General features: G+C 45.3%; 3 protein-coding genes across 7 annotated transcripts; 1 reads left to right on the top strand and 2 right to left on the bottom strand.

The window, feature by feature from the left end:
- The first annotated feature begins 153 nt into the window (after nt 1-153).
- On the top strand, nt 154-2,898 carry CG7656 (uncharacterized protein). 4 transcript variants are annotated; one of them, NM_168628.3, is made up of 3 exons: nt 154-274; nt 733-1,324; nt 1,735-2,525. In NM_168628.3, the coding sequence occupies exons 2-3, from the start codon at nt 764-766 to the stop codon at nt 2,125-2,127; spliced, it is 954 nt and encodes a 317-aa protein (NP_730059.1). In that variant the 5' UTR covers nt 154-274; nt 733-763; the 3' UTR covers nt 2,128-2,525. The 4 variants fall into 4 exon arrangements, with proteins under 4 accessions (NP_730059.1, NP_648783.4, NP_001261885.1 ...); NM_140526.5 differs by having other exon boundaries at nt 1,729-2,249; NM_001274956.1 differs by lacking the exon at nt 154-274 and having other exon boundaries at nt 462-1,324; nt 1,735-2,898.
- Nucleotides 2,899-2,981: 83 nt separating this feature from the next.
- AIMP2 (aaRS-interacting multifunctional protein 2) lies at nt 2,982-4,691 on the bottom strand. Of its 2 annotated transcripts, NM_140525.4 has the most exons (5): nt 4,448-4,691; nt 4,234-4,332; nt 3,890-4,042; nt 3,461-3,689; nt 2,982-3,406 (listed from the first exon to the last, which is right to left on the bottom strand). In NM_140525.4, the coding sequence occupies exons 1-5, from the start codon at nt 4,592-4,594 to the stop codon at nt 3,030-3,032; spliced, it is 1,005 nt and encodes a 334-aa protein (NP_648782.2). In that variant the 5' UTR covers nt 4,595-4,691; the 3' UTR covers nt 2,982-3,029. The 2 variants fall into 2 exon arrangements, with proteins under 2 accessions (NP_648782.2, NP_996097.1); NM_206375.3 differs by lacking the exon at nt 4,234-4,332.
- A 264-nt stretch (nt 4,692-4,955) lies between these two features.
- On the bottom strand, nt 4,956-7,529 carry CG12301 (uncharacterized protein). Its single transcript, NM_140524.4, has 2 exons — nt 7,035-7,529; nt 4,956-6,975 (listed from the first exon to the last, which is right to left on the bottom strand). The coding sequence occupies exons 1-2, from the start codon at nt 7,437-7,439 to the stop codon at nt 5,065-5,067; spliced, it is 2,316 nt and encodes a 771-aa protein (NP_648781.1). The 5' UTR covers nt 7,440-7,529; the 3' UTR covers nt 4,956-5,064.
- Between the last annotated feature and the right edge of the window lie 11 nt (nt 7,530-7,540).

Here is a 7,540-nt window from a genome sequence, read left to right as displayed (position 1 = left end):
CATCGCTTGCCGATTCAAAATCGTAAGGTTTTCTTTTAAATTCAAAACTCGCTGGAATGCCGAGACTTGTGACGTCACACGCCATCTTCATGCTGCGCGGCGAGAAACATGCGCAAACGTCACCTTCTCAGCGGCAGACTCAGGTTGTCCATCCCTGGTTCAAGTAATGTCACCCTGGTTTTTGTTTTGTAAAGTGAAATTGTTGCAAGTCAAACAACAATAATAAAAATCATTAAAAGCGCGTACAAGAAGTCAAAAAGAATTGCCCACACAAGTACGTATTGACGGGCTGTCAGCTTTGCTATATGGAAATCAATTTTCCACTCAACTTTTACTTGGAAATCGGTATTTAATTTTGTGTTGTCTGCTGTGAAAGTAACAACAACAAAATCAAGAGTAACGTCAAGAGCAAAAATAGTTTTCCCCATTTTCAAAATTGACAAATATAGATGTACATTTCCCGCAATTTCGCCGCACAACTAGACTAGAGTTTAGACCAAATTTTCGCAGTTTTCCCAGCCCAGTATTTTCGAACAGCCGCACAGTCATCGCTTTTGTGACGTGCTCACCTTGAATTCATCAGCAGGCAGCAAGATATTGACCCTGCACATAGACACTCCCGGTCATGAAATTAGTAGCCGTTGCTAGTAGCCATTTGACACACTCCATTTAAACATACCTAAATCAAAATATTGACATGTCTCGGCATTTGGAAAACTTCTTTACCAACAGAGTACGGCGACAACTGCAAGTGGCTGAACAAATGACCACCGCCGCCTCCACATCGCAGCATGCGACATCGTCCTCCACAATGATGGCGGGCTCTGGATCCTTGGCGACCTCGTCGTCCGCCGCTGCCCCCACAACCACGCCCAGCAGCTCGGCCGTTCGCGCCCTGGCCATGGAGTACAAGTCGCTGCAGGAAGAGCCGGTGGAGGGATTCCGCGTCAAGCTGATCAACGACGACAATCTGTTCGAATGGGAGGTGGCAATCTTCGGGCCACCGGACACCCTCTACCAGGGCGGCTACTTCAAGGCGCACATGAAGTTCCCGCACGACTATCCATACTCACCGCCATCCATACGCTTCCTGACGAAGGTCTGGCATCCGAATGTTTACGAGAACGGTGATCTGTGCATATCCATACTACATCCGCCGGTGGATGATCCGCAGAGTGGCGAGCTGCCCTGCGAACGCTGGAATCCCACGCAGAATGTGCGCACCATCCTGCTGTCGGTCATATCGCTGCTCAATGAGCCGAACACATTCTCGCCGGCCAACGTGGACGCCTCGGTCATGTACCGCCGATGGCGGGACTCACAGGTTAGACTGGCTCATCTAGTCATAGTAAATGTCTAGTATGCGGACTTCTCAATAATGAAAGCAGTGCAAAACTTATCTTTGGAATATGGACTAGTCATTTTACTCGAAGATCAATCTAAGTCAGTTCGAAAGCCCAGATCTAGTTTACTAGTTTTATTAACTTTGATTTCAATCAATGTCAGTTTCAATGCTTCTTTTTTGAACTTGTAATTCAACATTGTAATTCACTTTTAATTACATGCCTTGATTTTGGTTCTTCGAACGTGCATATTTCCTTCATTACATTGTAAGTACGTTCTCTTTTCACACGAACAGTCAATGTAACTTATTCAAAGCTTGAAGTCCGCATACTAGGCATTTACAAACGCCACTTGGCTTTTTAATAAGGACTTGCTTGATTTCAGGGTAAGGACAATGAGTATCCAAACATCATACGAAAACAGGCACTGGCCGCCAATGCCGAGGCCAAGCGGGAGGGCATTGTGGTTCCGATGACCCTGGAGGACTACTGCCTGAAGCCCACGCGCAAGCCCACAACGGAGTCTGGCCTGGATGCCAACTTCTACGATGATGATTTCGATCTGGAGACGGAGGATGATCTGCCATCTGATGATGACTTCGATGAGGACGACGACGATGATGAGGACGAGGATGAAGATGAGGACAGTGCCACGGCGCCGATTAGCAAAAATAATGGAGGCAGCAGCAAGTGCAAGAACAACGGGCTGGTCAGAGAGGCGGCCGCCGCCGGAGCGGACGATGCCGAATCCGCTGATGACAGCGGCAAGGGCGAGACCACATAATGCAGCCAGGCCAGGGTCGCGTCATCTCTTCCTCCCACTCCTGCCCAGGGCGGCGAGCCACCGCCTTTTAATTTCTCCAACATTATTACTATTATTAATTCTAATTATACACGTTTCGAAACTAAACCGAACAACTGAGAAAACAATTATTTAACAAGTTTATATGTACCGAGGGTAGTTGAAACAATGGTCCTACGCTGATTTTATCTACTCAATTTTACTTTGATAACTAAGATGATGATCGTATAAGCTACAGGTTATATGCATGCGGGCTAACTCAATTCCCAGCCTGTGGGCAAGCAATTAAGAGTTCAGGGACTTCTCCAAATCCAAACATTTATACGCAGAAGAAACACACAACACAGAAACAAGAATAAAACCAATAACACAAGAAACTCAAACAGAAACTGATTATCAATATACACAGCATATGTACTAGGTATTTAATATTTAAAAATATACATACACACATTTTTATGAGCGGAAACGAAATACAAATGTCCCAATTCGCGCGACGCGGCATCCTATCGTACATAATGGACACAGCATCAAGGTAAAGAACAGAAAAAAAAACCATATTAAACAATCAATGGATTTCAAGAATAAAAGCAAATATGGAAACATAGCGATTAAGCAATTTTTAAGTGCAAAATTGACAAAGTAAGTTTAAAACCAGCTATTGCAATATGGAAACGATGAAGCGCATTGTTCAAACAGTAACAGAATTGCAACAAAGATAAATAAGCCAAATAAAATTACTGAAAAAAAAATAAGATGGTCCTTCAATTTGGATGGATTAATTGTTATGGTTTTTCGTTAGGAAAGGAAAGGGTACAGAAAACCATTCAGTGCATCACATTGAATTCTATAATTTATTTGTTCGCCTTTGTCGATTGAATTATTTAAATTTGAACCACGAGCTTGGCCCTTTTTCTCCAAGCCACTAGCGCAGGCGTCAGATCCTTCTCGGTAACAGCTGGCATGCGTATCAGTGAGCTGTAGACACCGACATCCGCCACCGACATCTGGGATCCACCGAAATACTGCTGCTTCTGCAGTCGCTTGTCCAGCAGGCGCACCATGGCCACCTGCGTTTTGTGCGTGTTGCAGCGCAGCAGTTGGTAGCAAATGTCCAGGACAAGGTCGATCTCATTGCAGAGCGGAGAGCCCTCATAACGATACTCGGCTGGACCCACACGGCCCAGATAGCGAATGATGTTCACCTCTCCGTAGATGGGCACGTACATGGTGGGCGAGCTGATCATCTCGGTGTGTTCGCCTGGAAGGCATCGAATAAACAGTATTTTGTACTTTGTAGATGTGTTATACTTACAGTTCTTCCAGATGAGCGTCACACTAATCTTGGGCAAAGCAGGGTTTACTGGAACCTTCGCCAAGTTGGCCTCGAATTCCCGTGCTGCTGGTCCAATGTCGGCCATCGTAGAGTGCGTAAAGGTCTTGACATCAATAGTGTACAGATTGCGCCAGGCATTTTTCAGGGCCAACAAGGCATAGGGTATGAAGTTGGGATGTCCATTGATGACGACATCCTGCAGTGGCACCTGGTTTTGATTTATTGGAAATATTATTAAATAAAGGTGATGGAACTCTCTTTTAAGCTAAGACTTTTCAAAGCTATGTTACACATAATTAAATCCTATTGCATAAGCTTCTAAATATTGTTTACTTTGATTATTATTTAATTATTTCTTATTTAACCTTTGAACTCCTAGTCTTGACCTTGACATATTGATAGTCGTACCTCCTTTAATCCACCATTCTGGAAAGCAGTCGTGTGCTGGAAAGTCTTGCCACAAACACCAAGTCCCGCCCGGATTTGTCCCAGCTGCGCCTTCAGCTCCTCCAGCTGCTTGAGAACCTTCTCCTGTCGGGCGGCCACTGATGCCGTATCGTCCTGAAAGTAAAAGCAGGGAAAGAGGATGTGTTAGGGAACGACATATAACGTTAGCCAAGGCCACAAGAACACACAAAACGAAGCATGGATGCATTATAAATATTTCTGGTACTGGCGTATTGTTCTTTTTTTTTTTTTGTTAGTCGGTGGTTTATAAATAGAATTTCGTATTTTAGTTTGGTGGTCTTAACCTTTAGCAGTCGCTGTATTTGTCGGCCTAAAGAGTCCAAATCAAGTGCACATGTGGCTGCGTTTCGTCCCGTTCTGTCGATCCTGTTGGCCTCCAATTTCTGGCAAGGATCACACATGCGGGAATGGAATGGATGTGGCGTTGTAGACATACGTTGCACTTTCACTGTCCTTGCGACCCGACCAACTTCTCACTGGCCCGGCAAATAAACTTACGCATGATGATGTGGACGCGGATGTGGATGCGGATGTGGAGGAGCCGCTGGCCAAGGAATCCGCCGCCAGGCTAACGTTCTTGAGAGGATACATGCAGGTGGGCAGCTTTATGTCGAATTGCGGCAGCAGAGTCTTCAGTTCGTACATTTTCGCGGCGAGAATCGTTGGATAAACACAATAACCTGCGCAAATTATCAATTCCAAAATGTGCTTGCCGTCTGTGAGAAACTTTACAAAATACCAAATAATTTAAGGCAACGCTATCGCTATCGTTCCACTTAACACCATTAATCTGGTCACATTGCGTGCGGTAATGAAAGCTATTGAATTCAAATTTAAAATGTAGTTTTTATACATTTTATACTTCATCCAGAATATTCTGCTTGGTCAACTACTGTTGTGTCGTTATACCTTTAACGAAAATCAAACAAAACATTGTTTAACTCTTTTTAATTCAAGTTTTTTTTATAGAAATGTCTCAGTTATTAACAAAAATAAAAAACAATTTGAGAAAATAATGCAATTTATATAATAATTTCCCTTTCTATAGCTAAGTAAATTAGGAGACTGGCAATCGTTCATATTATTCAGATTTATTTTTAAAAATATTCCTAGTTCTATGCTATCTTGGCCTTGGGTGGCACTTTCGGTATGCGCTTTATCCTCCTGTCCACGATGTGGCGTAGACGCCTGTCCGGCTTGACCAGCTCGCTCTCTGTCATGGGCTCGATTACCTGGCCCTTGCGCGTGATTACTGCCGGACGGGTCAGCATGCGGAACGCCGTCTCCGGCACAAAGTTCCGGCCAACTGGAGCACGGATACTGGCTTCGTAGTCTGCCAGGGATCGGAAAGGAAATGGTATGCTGGAGACCATGTGCTGGCGCGCCTGCTTGCTGGCGGACTCGTTGAGGTAAAGATTATCCTTATTCTCGTCACGACGCTTTTCCGGAGCAGCCAACTTAAGAAGAAGCCGCTTGTTTCGTCGCTCCATTACCTCCTTCGAAATGCCAGCACCCGCCCAGGAACCCCATCCAGGCAGGGCGAGCTGAAGCTCAGTGTTCTTAAGCTCGGAGTCCTTGCTTTTGTCCCGATTAAAATCAGCTACAATGTCATCATCCTCGAAGGCTTGACTGATTGTCAACTGGCGTTCAGCAGCGGCGTCTTCCTCGTCGTATTCAGCTGCTTCATCGTCTATTAGAGCATCGTTAAAGCCTCCCGAGTTGCCCTTCTTTTGGGTAAACACCAAAGTTGTCACCTTGTTGGGATCTATGGTATCCACAGCTGGAATTTCCGTGCTTTCTGTGTTACCTTCAACGTGGGCAGGGATATTATTCTGTGAATTTTTATCCTCCTCGTAGTTAAGGGGCTCGTCAATCTCTATCTGTTGCTTTGTCTTTTTTAAAGCCAGACTTTTTAGGTTTTGCAAGACGTCCTTCTTTTTCGCCTTCTTTCCCTTGACAGGAACTTCTTTAAGTTTGTTTATCCGTTCCCTCAATTTCTCCATTTTCTTATTTAGTTTGGCTCTGATATGATCCTCGTGTTTCTCAAAAATGTCATCAATGGCTTTTGAATTCGGGCTTGCCTTGGCTTCTTTCTGATCAGTTGGGCAAATATCTTCCACCTCCCAGCCATTTTCTATCTTAACTTTCGATTTCTTAAGTTTCTTCTTAGCAGGTTTTACTTCTATTAATGGTTTCCGAATAGTTTCTTTCTCCTCCTGCTCGTCATTATCCTGGACTCCTTCCAAATCCCTACGATGCTCCTCCAGTAACTTTTCGTTTTTATTCCTTTTTGTCCAATATTGCCGCCAATTGGAACCCTCACTTTCACCATTTCCATTTTCCGTTTGCTCTGTAGCTTTTCTTTTTGTCCAAGGATTAAAGGGATCGTAGTCATTATCCTCCTCCTCGGGTAAAACTCTCTTCTTGGTGGTTTCATCTTCGCTGTCTGACACCTGCTTTTTCTGGGTCAGTTCCCTGCTAACAGCCAACTGCTCGGCCAGATCCTTTCGCACATCCTTGTCGTACTTGGCCCGTATCTGCAGATTCTTCGCCCAAGTACCGGTGTTCTTGTGCCGCAGGCTGGCACGCTCCTGCACTCGACTCTTTTCCAGGGCATTAAGCTTTTCCAGCGCCGCCTCTGGATCGGTTTTCTGCAGCAACTCGAACTCCTTCATCTGCTCCAACATTTTTTGTCTCTTCTGCAGCTTGTGGAACTTTTTCGATTTGATTTTGTTTTGCATGCGCGCCTTTGCTGACTTTTGAGACTCGCGCATCTTCAGGTAAGCTAGCTCCTTGCGACGGGCAAATAGTTCGTCCCTGGTAAGCTTCTTTTGTAGTAAAAGCCGCTCTTGCTTGGCCAGCTCCTTTTCATCCGTGGTATCCCCAATTTGCGCTTTGCGCAGTTCCCGTAGTTTACGGTTGTTAGCCTCGAGTTCTTGAGCAAGATTGGACTTGACCCGGGTGTTTAGAGGCCTGGCATTTGCCGCAGTATTTACGTAAACCGTTTCAGATGGTAGGGGGAAGATCTGTAATAAGTTTTGGAGATTATATGTGTATGTCACTGTTAGCATTGGCATTCATTCACCTGCGTCTCCGCAGATCTCTGTTGAGCCACCACAGCATCCCAACGACCGAGTTTCTTGGTAACTCCCTCGTAGCCAATGGTCCGTTTAATTCGATCCGCAGCTGGTTTCTCCAGCGGCTTCTGTAGCACCTTTTTGCTGCCATGGATGTTCTTGAGCTTCTTGCCCGTCTGACTGTGCTTGGTGGAGGTGCGTAGGATGTCTACCAGATCGTTCAGACCCACGGCTCTGGGGGCATGATCCGTTTCCGCTGACGAAACACCTTTTACCAGCTGGAACTCATCCTGGAGCGACTGCCGCTCGTCGCGCGTGGACTTCTGGATGTGCTGCACCTTGCCCAGACTGCCGATGGCCTGCAGCAGCTTCTTGTGTGCCTTTGGTTCGTAGTGCTCCTCGTCGTCACTCATTTTTGTCAGGAAAATATTTAAAATCAAATAACAATACAAAAATACTTCGCGCAGCACGTGTGCAGAATAACAGCTGAAGAGTTATCGATAAGTTTTGCGGC

Source organism: Drosophila melanogaster, chromosome 3L (genome assembly GCF_000001215.4).
Source record: "Drosophila melanogaster chromosome 3L".
Lineage (NCBI taxonomy): Eukaryota > Metazoa > Arthropoda > Insecta > Diptera > Drosophilidae > Drosophila > Drosophila melanogaster.
The sequence above is the reverse complement of the archived record's forward strand: the minus strand, read 5'-3'. Positions and strand labels throughout refer to the sequence as shown.

Coding starts and splice junctions, on each gene's coding strand:
- CG12301 (NM_140524.4), bottom strand. CDS start 7,439: ATGAGTGACGACGAGGAGCACTACGAACCAAAGGCACACAAGAAGCTG. Junction 6,976..7,034: donor AGAGATCTGCGGAGACGCAG/GTGAATGAATGC, acceptor AACTTATTACAG/ATCTTCCCCCTACCATCTGA.
- AIMP2 (NM_140525.4), bottom strand. CDS start 4,594: ATGTACGAACTGAAGACTCTGCTGCCGCAATTCGACATAAAGCTGCCC. Junction 3,690..3,889: donor AGAATGGTGGATTAAAGGAG/GTACGACTATCA, acceptor AATCAAAACCAG/GTGCCACTGCAGGATGTCGT. Junction 3,407..3,460: donor GACGCTCATCTGGAAGAACT/GTAAGTATAACA, acceptor GATGCCTTCCAG/GCGAACACACCGAGATGATC.
- CG7656 (NM_168627.3), top strand. CDS start 764: ATGACCACCGCCGCCTCCACATCGCAGCATGCGACATCGTCCTCCACA. Junction 1,325..1,728: donor GCCGATGGCGGGACTCACAG/GTTAGACTGGCT, acceptor GCTTGATTTCAG/GGTAAGGACAATGAGTATCC.